At 41.6% G+C, this 19,343-nt stretch overlaps 1 protein-coding gene across 2 annotated transcripts in view; it reads right to left on the minus strand.

Moving 5' to 3' along the window:
* gria1a (glutamate receptor, ionotropic, AMPA 1a) overlaps positions 1-19,343 on the minus strand; it is a 77,042-nt gene that overhangs the window by 40,328 nt on the left and 17,371 nt on the right. For both annotated transcript variants that reach the window (XM_079671898.1, XM_079671899.1), the window contains exons 3-9: positions 15,355-15,594; positions 11,035-11,219; positions 6,605-6,658; positions 3,648-3,806; positions 2,952-3,119; positions 1,866-1,970; positions 961-1,071 (exon numbers count right to left, since the gene is read on the minus strand). In XM_079671898.1, coding sequence (XP_079528024.1) covers positions 961-1,071; positions 1,866-1,970; positions 2,952-3,119; positions 3,648-3,806; positions 6,605-6,658; positions 11,035-11,219; positions 15,355-15,594 — 1,022 coding nt within the window. The remainder of the gene's footprint in view (positions 1-960; positions 1,072-1,865; positions 1,971-2,951; positions 3,120-3,647; positions 3,807-6,604; positions 6,659-11,034; positions 11,220-15,354; positions 15,595-19,343) is intronic.

A 19,343-nucleotide genomic window follows, 5' to 3' on the forward strand; every position in this document is an offset into this window, starting at 1 on the left:
TAAAATAACATAATAACATGGGGGGCTAAACAATGATGGGCATGTTGACACTTCATAGCCTCAGAAATAAGTGTTCCTAGTTGATAATTAGTATTGTTTAACTACAGTACAATCACAATGTTGAGTGGACACTGAACACATTTAAAGGGGGCTCTATTATGCTCATTTTCAGATGTCATAATCAGATGTTGTTCCTCTAAAAAGTGGTTAAGGCCAAAGATTCATGAGGGAAGTCTTAAAACAGGTTTAAATATCCTATTTCTGGGAGTTGAAAAGAAAAGTGGTTTAAAGGTCAAAGATGGGTTCGGGTAACAGTACAACATGTGTTGTCTGAGGATGCAAAATGGATGAAAGGAATAAAGGTTAGAAAACTGTCAAAATAACTATAATTTCACAGGAAGACTCGGGGTAGAGGAATGTGAGAATTTGGTTAGGGATACTGTCAGATATCTGGAACAAACCAGAAATCATGTTTTATTATCATTGCTTTTTAATGTTTCTAGTGTGTTATGTCTTTCATTTGTGTTAAGCACTTTGAATTGCCTTGTGTTGAAAAGTGCTATGTAAATCAACTTGCCTTGCCTGTAAATGCACACAAACCCAAATGAGCATGATATGGTACATTCAAACACATCTTAAATATGTACAGGCAAACCCTGCAAGTCTGTAGGACAGTGTCCTCAACATAAGATTATTGTGTTACTTAGAAATGTATGTAATTGTGATTCTGTGCAGGCACAAGTCAGACAGAGAGAAGTTAGGAGATAATAGTTGGCAAGGGAAGGAAGGGAGAAAGATACAATCAGAGATGTCAGTCCAATTCTCTCAGGGGCATGAACCTTAAGGAACTCTATCATTAAAGAAAATGAAAAATGTTACCATGCCTTTCTCCGTCCGGGACTGAGCCATTTTACCAGCCCCATCCTCCCCATACTCCCCCAAAGTCTCTATTTTGCTTACCAGGATCGTGGTGACTATGTAAGTCCTGTTCTGCAGGCCGTACGTTTCGTTGCTGCCTCTCACAAAGCTGGCGGTAGTCACATACTTCTCATCTTCATTCCAGTAGCCAACCTGAGAAAAAGGATGATGTCAAAATGTCAGAAATTGACCAATAGGCTGAAAATAAAAGTGATTGAATATGGCTCCTAATCAAAAACGTATGTATGAAAGCTTTTAGTATAATTTCTTAAGATATTTGACACACTTAGAACAAACCTTCTAAGACATGAAAGTGTATCTAAATATATTTTAAGGGAAGTAGCATAAATTCATGTCTCTGTTTTCAGCTTAAAGCATAAATAGGATTAATGATATGATCATTATCACCGCCTGACTTAAGCCTATGGGGATCATTTGTTCTGTTATGTGTGTTATCTGTCTGTTTCTATACAGTCATTTACTGCTGACTCCTCACTGCTTTTAACCAGCCGGTACGGACTGTAAGTGTTAACCAACTGCTACAGTAGAAAAAGGCATTCACAGCAAAAAGGCCAAAAACAACCATTACATTTTGGCCTTTGTTATGACTAAAAAACTGAAAACCACAGAAAACGTTGGTCTCATTTTGAACAGAAGCATCTGCAGATCAATTTCATACCCTATATGTAATGATCTTCTTGAGTAACACCAATAGAATTGAACAAAATCCCTGCTTTTCGTAAGAGTAAGTCTCCTAATAAAGGCCTAAATATCTGCCACTAAAGAACTTTTTACTCATAAATTGTCTTTCAGAAAAAGGCTATTGAATACTTCTGTAAGGACCTTAAATGAACCACAGAGTTATTCCACTAATACACTTGCAGGTTCTAACAGAGTCCTTGAGCAGCAATAATAATGCTTAATTGAAATTTTGGCTACAGACTTACCTTCTTTGGTCCAGAGGGGGCCAGTTCCATGACGCTAACAGTGTAGTTGGTTCTGCGGCCTTTCTCATTGAACTGAATGTGACCGGTCAATCCATCTATACGCACCTGCAATACAATCACACATATTGAATAAGTTATACACACAGGCTTTCCCGGCAGATGGGTGAGTAATGGCTACCGTGAAGCATTATATTCGCTCCATTCATTTTCTCCTTGTCCACGCAGGCAGCAAGACTTTGCATGTAACGCTTACATGCGATGCATGTTAAGCATAGCTCCCCTGTGTTTGTATAGTATTCATTTGTGAAAGTCTACAGCTGCCACTCCCAGGGGAAGTGAATGACAGACGGTGTGCGTGTATGTTTACAGTGCAGTGTGTTTGTCTTGGCTGTGTGAGTTAATTGAGCGAACACGGCTTCAATCTCTCTCCAGTCCGTCCGCAGGCAGATGGCTAGATTGACTCGGAGGAGGCCACCGCGCAGCCACTCTGCTAGACTGAGCCTCGGGCTGCACACACGCACACAGCACACTAACACATATGCCCTTACAAACATGCATTTATTGTACATCCATACTTAACGTAAATGGTCTTCTGGAGTACGTAAACAACATACTTCATTGTGTTTTTAATTGGCAACTTCATTCCTGCATAGGCCTTAAAAAAATGCTATTTAAAATATATTAAAATAATAATGGTCCTTGTTCCTCGATATGCATACAATGACATGCATGAGTGTCTCAATGAGACAACACAAAGTCTCAAGGCCAGCCCAACATTTCTATTTCCGTCGCCAAAAATTACATTTCTAAACTCAATTTCTGGTGTCATATTCCATGATGATCACGGCTGAGTGTTATTGCCTGCAGGTTTTGTTTACTAGCCATGATGTCACATTTGATACTACAGAGATCTGCTATGACTTAATGTGAACTTTACACGACAGAATGAGACCTCATTTGTTCAGCCAGCCCCAACTCAGGAGCCGTTAGCCAATGTGCCACTCAGGAATTTGCACAAGTGCGCGTGAGTTTATGTCTGTGCATGTGTGTGCACGCATTATTGCATTCCTATGTATGCGCACAGACCTGCTGCAAGGCTCTCTGGATGTCTATGCCCTGTCCCCAGGGAGCTGGTGGGTTGGCAAGACACTCTCCAGCGTTGCCCCGGCGAGAGATGTCTATCCTCTGTCTCCTCAGGTTCTGGAAGGCCGTGGACATGACTTTCACGCCGTCATATGTTAGAGCGCCCGTGTACTGCAAAGAGAGAGCAGGCGAATGAAACGGAACCATTTATAAAGACTCTCTGAAGAAAATTATTTCACAAATTGAGTTTCCCCAAGCTATGCTTTTACACCAAAGGACTTAATTGCTATTTTTTCCTGTCTTTTTATTAAAAAAAAAAAAACACACACAGGCAGTTGTAATCAATCCTCTATCTCAGCTGGTTGGACTGTTGTTATGGTTGAAAATCAATAATCATTTAGCAGCCTTACTCAGATAGGATTATCTGTCCACCAATTGTAATAGAAACGCTTTCACAGCTTTTGCAATACACTGCTGAGAGTCACAAACAAACTAACTGATAGGGGAAATAACAAGTCATTGTCCAAGGTAACCATAACTTCACCAAGAAAACTTAATCATTCAGCTCTTAATAAAAGACCATCATGATTTGTTTTTCCTTCAACCTGCCATCTTGTGCTGCATTACTACTTCTCATACAAAAGCTTCTTAGACAAACAAAGGTAGATAACTCGAGGACAGATAAGAGAGCAGTAGTACTTTGAGTCCACTCTTGCGCATTTTGGAGTCTTTGTTGTCAAACTCCTGCCACTGCTGGACCACACGGCCGATGGTGGGCTCGGAGTTGTTGACCAGCTGGAAGCCCGTGATGTTCGCCCCGCCTTTCCTCAGGTCAGTCAGGTCGATGTCCAGGAAACCCTGAGACAGCAAGTGCACAGGGTAGAAGGTTAAATATGAACAAACAGGTGGTAAAAGAGATTAAGGTATATATTAAGAAAATTAGCTTTTTAGTCAGCAAACACATATTTAGAGGATCTAACTAAAGCAGTGGACATTGAACATTACCAAATATGTCACTAAGTCAGTAGTTCCAAACCTTTTTTAGACCTAAGCTATCAATTAAGGTCTCCCTTGAAAAAGAGATATATGACCTCAAGGGACCAATCTGGTTAAATAAAGGTTTGAAATGAAATGATTAAATGAACAGCTTCTTGCTGCCGTGTACAAATACCTCACCATTTGTGTGTCAGAAATCTGTTTGATCTTCTTCCTATGTATTCAAAGGCACATTAAGTGTACCTTAAAACCAATGTAAAGCTCAACTAGAAGTGTGTGGTGGGTCTGGATTCACTGAAACCAATACAGCCTTATTATTATGCTGTATGCAACAATTCTTGGCATCAACCTCTAAAAAACATATTGATCAGGTGTCACAGCGTAAACATGTTTCCAAGACAAAGGTTTGAAAATGGCAGCCAGAGTGCTGAAGAAACGGCAAGCGGACAAAGCTTGTCCATAAAAGGAGAATGAGTCTGGGATTGAATTGAGTCGAGGAGGAGGGGCAAGGTTTGAATATTGTGTTTGCAAACCGTTACCGACATTTCCTAATGAACCAATGGAGAACGGAATGGGTTCTTAGGAAAAAAACATACGTATGCTGCTTTTCTTTTGCAGACCTCACTTTGACATTTGATGTTTTGTGAAACTGTGGTTAACCTTAACTGCACAATTATTTTCAAATTGAAAGAAAATGCGCAATCCTATGGTGATGCTTCATTTTACAAGCAGGAAGAGGTTGAGAACCAGTGGTCTAGGTGCACCTGGCATAAGAGGGTAACTCTGCAGAATGCGTAAACATCGTAGTTCATGATTTTCAGTCTACCATCAATGGTTAATGGCATCATGAAAACGGCAAATTATTCTTTTCCACTTAGAGAGGTTATCCAATCGAGTATACCTCCACCCTGTCTTTCCTGAGGGGCAGGATACAGAAAATAGAGAACCTAATTTCATGGTTGTGTTCAGTCGGGAGCTAATCTTTGAAAGACTGAGTCTTCATACAGTATGCTGCTGATGGAAATGGCACAATCAAAAAACCTGATATGCTATGGGAACAATGTAGGGCAGTGCCGGGGGCAGAGCATAAAGGAGAAAGAAGCCATTTGCTGCAATGGTATCTCCTACATGTATTTTCCCCCTGACCATTATGTGGAGAAAGCTGTTTTTCAGAGTGGGAGAAAGGCAGGATCGGTCTCTCAGCAGGCTGCCTGTCAGCGTGGGGAGAAGACGAGGCAGGCGAGAGGGAGCGGGTGGGAGGAGAGAACAGAGCAGCGGAGGGAGAGAGAAGATTTGTCGGTGATTTTACAGCAACGTTTCTGACTGATGAAAGGAGAAGGTGTCTCTCAGGTGTTCCTCCTGCTCACCAGGCTTCTTTCTGACAAAACATAACTTATCATTGTTTCTTTTTCTACTTTGTTCTCATTTTTCATGTCACTTACAGTAGTGCTTCGCCTCTCTCTTGGCCATATGTCTCTCTCAAACTCTAGCTTGTTTACTTTCTCTGACCTTCACATCCACACAAACACACCAAGTCTAGGAGAAGTGGTTGACTGAAGCACAAAGCACATTTATTTTCATGCCCTTTTGGTTTTTGAAATGGTCTCAGGTTACAGGAGACAAACGCAAGCAATGACGAGGGGCAGTCCCACTCCCCCCCCCCCCCCCCCATCTACTCACCAAACCTAATCTACTTGTTGCCACACGTCGATATTTTCTCAGCTGAGCAGACAGACTAGTGTCTTTTTTCTGCTCCATGTATGAGCTAATGCAGTGTAGCGAGCTGAAGAGGTTACTATAGAAACTAGCTTTTGCCAACACTGGATATTGCGTAGGGGTATTTCTGACCAATATTTTATCAGCATTTTCCTTTCTGTATTGCTCTATCATTCTTTGCTTTTCAGAGAAACGCAGCTGCAGACACAAGGAAGTATATTAGAAAGAATTCCCGAAAAAGCGTAAGGACAAACATTTTAATGGGCCCATTAGAAAAGACTGTGGCCACTTTGCGTATCAGCTGTTATCACCGTCAGTGCCTTATCGCTCAAAATTAAATCTGGCAAACTGGCCAGACAAGAGAGATTGAGCCAATCTAAAATTCCCGCAGTGAGAAATTGTTCAAGACAGCAGCTGCATATTAATGCTGATCATTCTACAGCTCCGGGTGATGTCAATTTTCGCTTCATTTGGTTGCATTTAGTGAGCCTGAGCAGTGCTGACTGGGTCTACGCACCATTTGCCCTGAGAAAATGGCAGCAGACAAAAAGAGCTAATGGATATAAGCTCGCATACATTCACTGCCTGACCTTTGTCTGTCAGTGTGAGGAAGACGCATAGATTCCTGACTGTCACACCTTTGTGCTTTACGCTAGTCTACTCTGCTGCAGTTATGTCTGCAAGGATTGACGGCCCAATGAATAGAATATATGAAGTAGCTGAAGAGGAAAATGGGATAAGAAAAACGACATAAAACCACGTCGTTTTAGGCTAAATTATTGGGCATATGCAAGTATATTAAAGCAGTGATAAAGAACTTTTAAAGGCCACATTTAATAGCAATGCAAGTTTATTCATTGAGGCATGAACGAAGGTAGACAAGTAAGTGGAACATTTTCAAACATTTAGAAAAGAAATGTGATGATATAATGATGATTTCTTACCAGGTTAGCCAGGATGTAGTGGTAGCTCTTTGCATTCTTGCCTTGTTCGACGATCTGAAAGGCAAGGTCAGAGGAGATACAGAGAATAAAATGCCTGTCACACACACAACAAAAACACTGTTGGTACATTATGTGTGTATAACTGAGAGAGGGGGCTTTGACAGTGTCTCAAAAGAATACCTGTTTGAGTGCAGTTTTTAACTTTGTCAAGGACAGACAGAAAGTATAAGTGCACAATACATCATGGAAAAGAGACTAAAACGCTTCACCTTGGATAGAATAAAAGGTGAGCAATTTATTAAAGATCGGCTTCAATCTATGAGTCAAAAGGTTCACACAACATACTCCATAATAAAAGTCATAGAGGTAGCTTAAGGGTTCTGAAGTTTGTTATATAAAACAACAGTGAAACAAAAGTAATGCCCTTTCCCCTCCTCCTTCTTCCTTTCAACTCTTCTCTTAACTCTATCATTCCTCTTTTCCTCTCCCCTCTTCTTGTCTCTCTCCCCATTCCCTTCTCTTTTATCGTCCCTTGTTTCCTCCTCTCTGCTCTTAATTCCCCCCTCGTTCCTCTCTTCAGTAACTATACAAATGAAGGTAATAAAATAATAACACTGAGGCTTTGTAGTTTGATCCATAAGGACAAACTCTTTATTGCTCCCACTGTAGCCACGGACTAGACTCCTTCTGTTCTTACCTTTCACAATAAAAGCCCTAGACATGCACTCCATCATTTCTTAGCAAAAAGCATTCAGCTAAGAGGCGACTCGACAAATAGCTTACTTTAGAAACCCCCAGGTAGCAGAACAACTTGAGAAATGTTCACTGTGGAAACATTACCAGGCAATAGAGCAAATGGGAGGCAAAGAAGAAGAAGCCATTTTGCCATTTAAAATATTACAGCATATGTTACTTGTTAGACGCTTTTATCCAAAGCAACTTACATACTCAATACTGTGGACAATCCCCACAGGAGCAACATGAGGTGAAGTATCTCAGGGACACAACGACATGCTGACTGCAGTGGGACTCAGACTTGCTATCCCCTGATTCCAAGTCCAGCACACTACCCACTGAGCCACAGCCTCCCATATGTATTATGTGTGATCACAAATAAAGGTGATTTGCACAGCAAAACAAAACTGCGCTGACAATTTGAAAAGCAAGAAAATACAGTTCAAATGACTTTAATAAAAAGGAGTTTAAAGCAATGAATAAATTCATGAATATTCAACCCTTTAATGAATTTAAAGTGCACATTACACTTCACATCCTCTAGGCTATACGTGACGTAAAACAGTCATTCATTTGAAGTATAATGCTCTATTATGTACCATATTAGCTTCCCTCCTCCTCCATCTGTTTTGAATATTTTCCCCTGAATGCTCTCATTTAATCTTGGATCTAATATCTAAATAACGTACAATATTCAAGTGTCCTGGAACTCCACCATACAATAATATCTATAAATGTTTAAGTCTGTCATTGCTGAACTGTGCCTACATCTCTCCTCTGCCCATGCTGCTGTCATTCTCTGACTGCAGGCGTCTCAGTTCAGCTCTGGAGGTCAGGGCACTTTGAAGTTCACAGTGATAGGTTTGTACTTTAGTGCCAGAAGGGGTTTTTAGTACACAAAACTGGTACAAACATGTAGCATGGGATTTGAAAAAAAGAAATCTGCTGATGCAACTGTGTGGCTGGCCTGTGCCTAAATAAAGAGCTGGCTGTACTGTGAGACACATGCTGGTGTGTGTTTATGTGTAATCACAGCATACAGGGCAGCCACAGAAAACAAGGCAGAGTGAGCAGCACTTATTCAAAGCCACGCACCTTCCAACTAATAGCCTTGGGACAGTGGATAAGGAACTCATTCCAACGTCTCTGTTCAGGCATCATGCTTGACCTCACACATGTTTCACTCCTCTCCTTCTCTGTGAGCATTTCCCCTCGCCTATACTTGGGGGAAGTGTACTCATTTGTTTGTGTGTTATGTGTCAGTCTAATGATGCTGTAGGTCACGACAGAAGGTGGCATTTGTTATTAATGGTGACCCCAGCACAAGATGGGCCCTGCGGCCGAGCCCCGGGCAAGGAAAGAAAACTGGAGGGAAGGGGAAGAGCCACACACCCGCCGTGACACCAATACACTTGACACCGGGGGAAAACACACATTACTGCCACAGTGGACCGTCAAACAGAAATGTTTTGGAAGGAAGGAGCTTTTTAATTAAACATCCAGATTTGAAGAGTCATTCAGAGTTCAGCCCCAAGAGAATGGGTCAATTTGTTCTTCTTCTCTGTGTTGGAAAACACACTAAACATTTTTGAGGTAGCTCTTCTGTCACGATGAATGTTCTCTAAGGAGGCTACATCAACATTCCGTTTATGTGAGGAGCCACCCTGAGGAAACTGTCAGTGACATTATCGTAGGAGAATCTGTGTACTGTATGAGATGAATGAGATGAACACAGATGGGAGTATAAAGGGCAGGACAAGAGGCAGACGTGCTGTGTGTGTGTTCCTCAATAGAAGGATGCACAGGCAGGGCAGTGTGGAGGCAGAGAGCAGATTTGGGTGATTGATGGTGGACGTCTGAATGGAGAGCTTCTCAGGCTCAGCACCTGTAAACTGGTGAGAACTGATGCAATAACCTTAAATGTAGACACCGGGCCATCAATAACATTCACACACAGCCTACACATACAGATGGGGACTGTGTGTGTGTTTGTGTGTGTGCTATGAGCATCAATAAAGAGTATGTGTTTCTTTACTTGTCGTATATTATACAAGTGACACCAACCACCAAAACAATACAAATATGACAAATGTGAAGATATTTCTGGGGATACAATTGCGTGTTTGCACACAGCAGCAGACATATTGAACCTGTGAAAGCAGGAGAAGCACACTGTTTCTTGATAATTGATTGTCCCAGTAAGCAAAGGCAGTGAGCCAACATGCAAAAGAGGCCTGAAACAAGCCCCAACATGTATGCTTTATTAATTACAGCTGTGCGTTTCCAGCCATAGCATGCCAGGAAAAGATCTATAATCCCAATGGAACATTTACATCGAATATTTCTGAAACAGCTGACTTCAGATAGAAGGAGGATAAATACAGGCTTCCCATACAGCTGGAAAGTCAAGTGTTTGAGCTAGCTTATTAAGGTGTAAGGTTGACTTTTAATACTTCAGTTGACTCGTTGCAACAACTGAACCTAAGAGAGGTTGGTTAGCTGGTTGACTGCATGCAAGATATTGTGCATAAAGACTAAGGCTAAAGCTACGTAGCCTATCTCTGGCAAAAGAAGTCAGCCTCACCATACAGTATGAAAACTGTTATTTTGTTGTGCCCCATTTGGCTTTGTAGCTAGCATATTTGTTGTATTTTCAAACAACAGGTTCTAATTTCACATGAACAATATTATTTTAGGTTGACGACTTCAGTACAGTTAAGCACTGTATGCTAACTACTATATATGTATATGTAAGTCTGGGTGGGATTGCTCACTTTGCTCTTAACTTTAATAGTTTCCAGGCCCGCTTCCACACATTGTGGATTTGACTATTAGACAATTAGACTATTTAAACTATTAGACAATGGAGTTATGGATTTGCCTTCTAAGAAAACATGATTACGAAGGTAGTATCATGGGAACTAAGCTGGTTGCCAGACATGCTACCGATTTCAGCACACATCAGAGCTGACAGACATTGTTTAATCAATTCATAAATGATAACTTTTGGTTTTGGAAAGGCCGCAAAAATACAATGTCATCCCAAATATTTACATGCTGATTATTATTGTTATGAGAGCCACATTGCTTCAATGTGCAGGATCCTCTGAAGCCTGACACACCTGCTATGCACAGTTACGGTTGCTAAACTGTGATTGGGTAATCTCTGATTGAGGGCGAGGTTTAGCGAATAGTCAGTTGTGATGCCAAGATCCATTTCCTTTCAACCACGCTGAGTTGAGTAAGTGATGATCCTATCACAGAGGAACTGCCGACTCTAAATGCCAAAGCTATGTTATTTATTTATCCTGTCCTTGAAGCTCCAGGAGACTAAAGACCACGGCAGACCACCAACCTAACCCCACTTTCCATTTATATACCCTTCTTTCCCTTTCTGCCTCCCTCCCTTGTTCATCTGATTGAAACATGCAACCCTCTGAAGTGTATATTTTAAATGTGCATAAAAAGTTGTTGCCATTCAACATTCAAGGTCATTACTCAGTTTATAAGAGGCTTGATATGTGTGCAAAAAAGACAATTCACTGACAGTTTAAAATGTCTATTTGTGTCTAATGCTTGCATGCAGTATGATTTTATTATTTTATGAGGTTGCAGCATTTCAGCTAGAATTGCATTACGCATTGCATACAATTACATAATCCGCTCTGATGGCAAAACAGAAACAAGCTTTTTACCTCTTTGAGGATGCCAGTGAGCCTCTCGGTTTCACAATCGATGATAATCTGGCCCTCCTTCCTCTTGTCCAAATCCTGGAAAACTTTCAAAAAGGAGGCCTCTGTCATGGTCTCCACATTCACTGAGGTCACGAGCCAGTTCCTCTCCGCTGCTGTGTCCAGAACCTTCTGCAGCACAGACAGTCCTATAAGAAGAGGAGAGAACGCTGAATCGTGAGTGCTTTATTAGCAACAGTTCTGCAAATAAGGCCAAGATGAATAAAGTGATGAATGATTAGTTTGTATTCTACCGAGAGGGATCCATAAGTATCATCAATTATGTGCAGGTTAATCTTATACAGTGTGCAGATTGTATTATGAGTTGAATGATGAATTAAAAAAATGTTGGAACAAAACAGAAGTTGTGAAGAACTGCTTCCAATAAGCGTATCCATCAGAACCTCCTCTGTAGCCTCGGTGATAAAGTATAACGAGCGGGACAGTCCATTAAGCACGCTGACACGTACAGGTGTGATTTTCCAGCTCTGACAGTTAATAATCACTCTTTTCAGATTAACCAATAATCAGCCCGTGCATCATTGCAGAAAACACACTCACAGCCATCTTCACATCCTCCAAGCACCAATTACAGGTGGTGTTACTCAGTAATGTTATTGCGGAGACACTCTAGCATCATAGAGGCTGATATAGAGCAGCCAATGAGCTATAGGCTTATGTTAAGACAGGAAATAAAAGGCGATTAGGGAACACATTGATCTTGAGCTCTGATTTACAATCTGACTCTGTGTTGTACTCCTTTGCTGCTGGCGGTGGACCAATCAGATCCCTCTCAAGCTGGCAGTGGAAGTGTTTCCACAGAGTAAATAAAGTAATGCCACCCGCAGCAGACTGGCACACGTTACCCACATGAATTACAGCAATTACAAAAAACTAACACATGATGTAGCTGTATTTGTTTTTTCACCACTAATCTGGCAAATGCTGTAAAAGCCATCGTGGGCCTACACAAAATGTGTTTTGTACATCCTCCATGTTTGTTTGTTCATGTTCATACAGGCATTGTATGCACATTGAGTAAATGTAAATATGGCTCATCTACAGTGACACAGAGCCTGTCAAAAGAAGAATGACAGGCAGTCAGCCCCTGAAAGATGATTGCCTGGCCTTATTAAAATGCACACCAGCTGCTCTCCAGGCAATTCCCGCTGCCTATTTGACAACAGGTCATTAAGAGATATAAAAAATGGGAGTTGTTTCACCTCCACATATGACAGCTATACAGTACATGTAAATACATTAGAAAACCATAAATAATGATGTATGAAAAATGGGAATAGAGATGAATAGCGCCTTTCATGGTGTCTCTAATGGCTCTATATCACCGTTGCATATGAGTGAATAATTGTAGACCTTGGAGCTGACATATTCAGTAGGAGCTATGAAACTGATGACAGGCATGGGAACACAGGGAGCAGTTTAACATGGCCCTGAATAAGGCCAGTGTGTCCTGAGGAGAATAGACAACTCTCTTCAAATGGAGCGTGACTATAGGCTTCAGGACCATGGACAGCACCTTGCTCTAAAATCTGAGCCAACATTTGGAAAGAAAGCTATTTTCCACTAAAGCAATTCACTTCCTTAATTCTTCTCACTTTTGTGATTATCTTGCCTCTTTCCGAAAGTCTTTGTGTGGGTATTTATTTGTTAATCTGCATTATGTACATAATGTTCCGGCCTGTGAGCAAGACAATCTCAAATTAATTCTTGAATCTCATTAATGCTTCCAGCTAAAAATGTTCAGCACAATGTTATCATTGTGGCTGGACTATTACATTTCTTATCTTTGCTTATCTTACATCTTTTCTCCATGCCTTGCTTGCATTCTTCACAGTTTCAGTCTCACTGTGCATTGAATATCCTCTTTTCCAATGTACCTATCTGAAGATGCCCTCCTATAAATCAGAGCCAACCTGACAGTGTGGCTGGTACTGGCCCAGGTAAAAATGGTCCTCTGAAGAAATCCTGGAAGGAAATAATATAATGGAATCTGCCTGTCATAAGCACCCTTTCTGGCCGGAGGCAATACACAGAGACCTGGGCACGAGGCAAATGGAAGTAGATAACAACACTTTCAGGAAACCATTTCCTGAATATTGTTTATGGTATGTTTAATGGGCTATCAAATTTGTTTTCCTGTTCTTGGCTTTTGAAAATAAAAACGAGGAGAACTTTTATTAGCGGATGCTGAGCGGTAAGATAGCAGGACAGATGTTAAAAGATAAGAAGTGGGGAAATATTAAACATGATCAAGCATTAGGAAAGTGACCCTGCATATGGCATATTTATAAAACATATCTAATAAAACTGCATTAGACCAGATACTAGAAAGGGCTGGACATTTGATACTAAAATAGTTAGAAAATATTTGGAAGAAGCAGAAACACACATACTGTATATAACAGACAAACATGATCTTTCTTAACGGCTTAAAATAACCCTGTATGCAGGGTGACAACAGCGTAGTATCCAGGCAACAGAGTACTACTGATATGGATTCCACTGGCTCCATCCCACCACTCAATCACACAGGGGTGACCCTTCACACACACACACACACACACACACACACACACACACACACACACACACACACACACACACACACACACACACACACACACACACACACACACACACACACACACACACACACACACACACACACACACACACACACACACACACACACACACACACACACACACACACACACACACACACACACACACACACACACACACGCTACCAAACAGTAAGTGAGTGGGTAATGAAGGGATCACAGAAGATAAAATAAATCGGCGGGACATGTGTTATGCTCCGACCGTCATGAATCAATAGGACGAGACCGCTGTGAAATCTCCCCTGTCACTGCTTGATCTCTGCAGAGTGACTCGATGGATTCTGTCTTTTAAAGCTGACTTAAGCCTGCTTATGTCTCCCAAGTCAAAATCGTGGGAGTGGATCAAAGTTGTGCAAAGTGTTCAGACAGCAGAATGCTTTAGGGTGCACAAAACACTTTTCACATTCATGCTCTGAAACCCACAACACCTGGGACAGATGGCAAGGCATTATGGGAAGGGTATGGCTGATTGGCTCGAGAGGGGAAGGCGAGGAGGAGGGTGACATGTGTGCTGGTTTATTTCTGCGAAGGATTGTACGCTACAGCACTTTTTCTGTGACCGTAGCAACAGAGCCGAGGACTTCTCGACGAGGAGCTCAGTCTTTTGTTCCATTGTGTGATTGATCTGCCAGTCAGTGCGGGTCAATGTTTCTTTTCTGTGTTCTCCGCCTGCACAGAGATGGTGGTTTGAATTAGATGTTCTGATGGCGGCTCATTGCTGCACAATGGCTACGATTGACCCCATTGCTGTAGCCATGGCAATATGAAGACGGCTAATGGTGGATGGGATAATGACCGGTTTCGTCTGTGACCGTGTTCTTGTGCTTGTGCTTGGAATTACTTTCAAAGGACGAAATGCCGGAAGGAAAACTGTCGAAATTCAGACATGATTGAGGATCATCGTACAATTGAAAACCTTCATATGAAATATTTGACAGTACAAGTTGCCCACATCAGGGTCATTTCCTTTTCATATTGTTAGGAGAAGCTTAAAGGATATTTTAATCAAACATAAAGGATTAAAGTCATCTCATGTGGTCCTGCCCTAAAATTTTATATTTCTGGGAGTCAGTACAAACTGAGATCAGAAAAGTGTTTGGCATAGATATACCTTTTAACCTATATAACTTTGTACTCGGATCAGATTTAAATTACGAACGTAGACATAGGCATATTATTGGTATTGCTCTGTATGCAGCACGACTCACAATCCTCCAGAAATGGTTGGATGAAGATCCGCCTAATCTTTTGTTATGGTTTCAAAAACTGATGTCAATTCTGCCATTGGAGCGGCTGTCGCACATGCTGCGAGGAACTCTGGATGAGTTTATTAGAAACAGGTCCCCAATTGCACCGTACATGAAGGAAGAATGGTCAAGTGTTATAATTGCTAACACATGAGTACTAGGTTGCTACCGTTGCTGTTTGCCTGTTTTTGTCATTGATGGTTGTTATTGTTTTGTGGGTTTTATTATGTGTTGTTGTGTTGTCCGTAATGTTTTTTGTATCGTTTCACCTGAAAATCCCAAAAATATATATTGAAAAAAAATAACAAAAGAAACAAAAACATAAAGGTTTCCATTCAAATGTCTCGTTTAAAATTACAGTATGATGTGAGGTGAAATAAAATGATTTCCTACCTGAGTCTGAACTGTACATGTAGACAAACTTGTTCCACCCGTAGTGGTCGATCACTCCCACCAGAGCGTCCTGGAGCTCGGGCCTCAGCTGGATGACAAACTGGTTGGCCGTCTCGATGGGGAAGGATGGCGTGACGAAGCAGACGTGCAGCGCTCCGCAGAAGGACATGAGCATGTTGACCGTCTTCCTGTCATACAGGCCGATGATGGCGTACACACCTTTGGAGAACTGGGAGCAAACTGCCGGAGAAAAGAAAATACAGGGGGAAGTTAGTCTCTGGAGAGGACTATGAAATGTACCTATCAATTGTATGAATACCACCTTATCAACAATTGCTACGTTAGTACACAACAAATGTTATAAGAATCTAAGTATTCATACAGAGCTTCATACAGCTGATTTAAATACATAATATCTATTCTATGTTGGCTTTTAATGATTATACTTATAACTAAAAGGGGACTTTCAGGGTGCTAACCTCTGCCAAGTCAATGCTCTATTGTTGAAAGTGAAGAATAATCAGTGCAGTTGACCCATGTTTTGGATACGCTCCAAAATGTAAGAGGTGGTGCTTCATGAAGCCAAGTTTCATGAAATTCAGGCCATTCTTTTTAATTTTCAGAAAGCTGCTGACAAACAAACAGACACATAAACCAATCTGAAAAGATCATTTGAGGAGTTAATTATGCTCTAAAGATTGCCTCTTGTGGGAGAGACAAAAGCACATTGGATTAAATGTAGGGTAGGTAAGAATGGAGTGCGCTAAAATTTTAAAGTACACAACCGAAAACAATCTGCCCTTCTGAAGTTAATTCCCTACCTTTAAGGCTATATTGATTTGTCTAATAATCTGTAAAATGGTCGATTCCGGTGTTTTCCTTGTTGAAGATGTTCTGCTTTTTATGGTATTGAATTACAGTCAGCGCAAAAGAAATTAAGTTTGGGACTTTCGATCAAACATAAAAGCTTTTTGAAGTCATCTCCTTCGTCTCTTGTAAGTATTTTTTTACTTTTGTTATCGTTTTCAGACAAAACATCTCTTCAATCGTTTTCATCGTGCTTTTGTTTCATTGTTTTATCCTAAATCTAAGAGAATAAGCTGTCTCTGATGTTAAAAGGAAAAATACATCTAAAAAAGGGAGACTAAAATGAGGAACTGTCATTGGTCAGACTTTGTTAACTCTTTCAATTAAAACATGAGTCATCCCAAAGTGCTTTTGAATTTTCAGTTCAAAATTAACTCTGGTAGCCTTGTCTCTTTTAAACCAGTCCTTGGCCTGTTTATGCCGATCTGGCCCTATTGTCCATCTGTAGAGCACCAGTCTGTGTGTTTGCCTTCAGTGACTGGAGCAGAGGCTGCAGGCAGATTAGGAGTAGAGAGGTTAATCAATGCATCCCCAGGGTTCCATTGACATTTCACTGGCAGCAGGAGGAGGTTTGCATCTCTCATTTGCTTTTCTTCCCATTTCCCTTTCTCTCATTGTCTGTTTGTCACTCTGCCTTCCTTCCCACCCCCAAATATCTCAAAATAGCTAATTTATGTACACAATTTTCTCTTCAGAAGGTATGCCTTCTCCACACTTTCTACAGAGCGGGCTATCTTTGCCCTTGCAGGTCTGGCGTGAGTTATTTTCTGCCACGGCAATGGGTGGGCCTTACTTATCTCAGTATTTACCGAACAGATTGAAGCTGCTGCCTGTCCCTGCGCGAGGGCCAGCTCACTGCTAAGAGCCGAGGGAAAGACAGAGAGAAGGATGGCCCTCACCCAAAACGCCTAACCCGTCACAGACCTGCACCCGGTGGGCAGGCACATGTGTGTGTCTGTTTGCGTGTGTGTGACGGAGATAGAGGGAGAGGGAGCAGTATCACATAAAAATACATGTGCATACAAGCATGCGCGCACACACACACACACATGCAGTCAGTGCTCCAAAAGCCTGGTGACTCACCCTACTTAAAGCAAGCCCTGAAAATAGACATTTTCGAGCCTCGCCACACTGACTCAGTAACAGAACTATCTTTCCTTCATGGTCTGCACACGCTGTTGCTATTAAATCGACACACTCTCAACTATTGCTTTCTACTAGCACAAGTTTTATTTCCCTTTACAATTTTCTAGGACCAGTTCTGGGCGCTGGCCTCCATGTTCTGCCTGGATGAAAGGTAATGAGAGCTTGTTTGACTTTTTGTGCAGTGTCCCATTACTCTGCCTTGGAGCAGGTTACCATGTCTCACTGAACATGAGTCATTTCTCATACCTACAGGATGTGTATCCGACAAAAAAAGCAAAAAAAGAAACATGCAGCCATGTGGCACGGACCTCCTGCTCCGAGCTGGCAAGAACCATGTGCACGTCTAATTCGACAAGAGCATGACACAGAATATTAGTGTAACTCAGCGGTCTCGGGTCTAGTTCTGATGGCAGTGCAGAGGAGGAGTGTGTTGGTGTGTGAGGGGCTTGTTAGCGCTGCTCCACATGTGTAACAACGTAGGAGGATGGCCTGGGAGACCCTTGTTGATCCCGAAGACCCCGGTAACACCTGTCCACCCTGGCACTCCGCGTCCCCTTCGCCACAGTTACAGCTGCCATGGCGGCAGAACTGAGGTTGCCTGGGCAACGATCTGTTTCCCTGGCAGGGATAACAGTAGCTCAGAGCTGCTAAAGGACTTTTGGAAGATGAAGTGGGAAATGTGAGTGTTTGGACATTTTGTCATAATTAGGTTGCCACTCGAGGATTTAGCAAATTTGAAAACTGACATTGCTTTGCGAAATCCTCAGATAAGTTCTTAAATAATGGGAGATTTGGGGCACATTTACACGCCGTCACATTTGAATTTGAACTCAAAACAAACATCATTATTTCCAACAGTCAACAAAACTCTTTAGCATACAGATGATGAAAGAAGTGTCTTTTAAAGGTCACCTATTATGCAAAATCCACTTTTTCATGTCTTTTATACATAAACATGTGTCCCGTCTGTGTAAAGAGATTCTGAAAGTTTCAGAAAAAAAGATTCTCTCTCTTTTTGTCCTGATCCATTTATATAAAAACCAGCACTTTGGAAACAGAGCTGAAACAGAGGGGATGCTGCAATGATCTGTTTGGTGTTTCGAGCCAAACACTTCAGAGACATGTTTTGTATATATCTGAGACCTATAATATATTGATGCAAAACAGTATAATATGGGACCTTTAAACGTTAAATGTTCACCCTGTTTAAACTTTTCCTATGAGTTGATTTGAGCATTTGGACTGGTCAAATAGTTTTGGACCGCAGGGAAAAAAGCCCAAATCCTAAAGGGACACTTACTCGCACAACAGGAGGAGCTGTCAGAAACAACTCACACGGCTACTGTTTTCCCTGTTCGCTGTTTCCTGCGCCGCGCAGCTGTTCCTCTGCTTAGCATGAGCCAAATATCGAATGACAGACGTGTCTGTGCCGGCTGCACAAAGAGGGCGTGCTAGTGACAGTTGTTCCTGCATCTGAAGTTGTGGATGGAGGGAAGAGGGGATGCCAAAGGGGGTGGGGGGGGGGGGGGGGGGTGGGGGGGGGGGCTGCATCCTTCATTCTCTATCTGGGCAAAACATCACATGATACCACTGAACAAGTACTGGCTCACTCTTTAACCCTTAGATGCACGAGTGACTGGACCCTACACTCTTCCATAAGTGGGTCTAAAAGGACCCGTATTAGAATAATATGTGTTTTTATGCAATTTTTGTCATTTTGGTTAAGAAAAATCACTTGTATCATATTTAGTATTATATTTTGGTTCACATTAGAAATATTTTATATTTGATTTTTCACAATTTATAATTTTAGAAAAATGTTGTACATTTTGAAAAAAAACGTTTGGAACATATTGTCCCAAATATCTCCACCATTCTGAGACCCTCACAGTATTCCAGTCCATTTTCAAAACTCATCTCTTCTCCTCTTGTCTACTCATATCCCACCCTCCATCAATCCATGCCGGTTGATCAAG

The sequence above is a fragment of the Notothenia rossii genome (genome assembly GCF_949606895.1).
Source record: "Notothenia rossii genome assembly, chromosome: 3".
Lineage (NCBI taxonomy): Eukaryota > Metazoa > Chordata > Actinopteri > Perciformes > Nototheniidae > Notothenia > Notothenia rossii.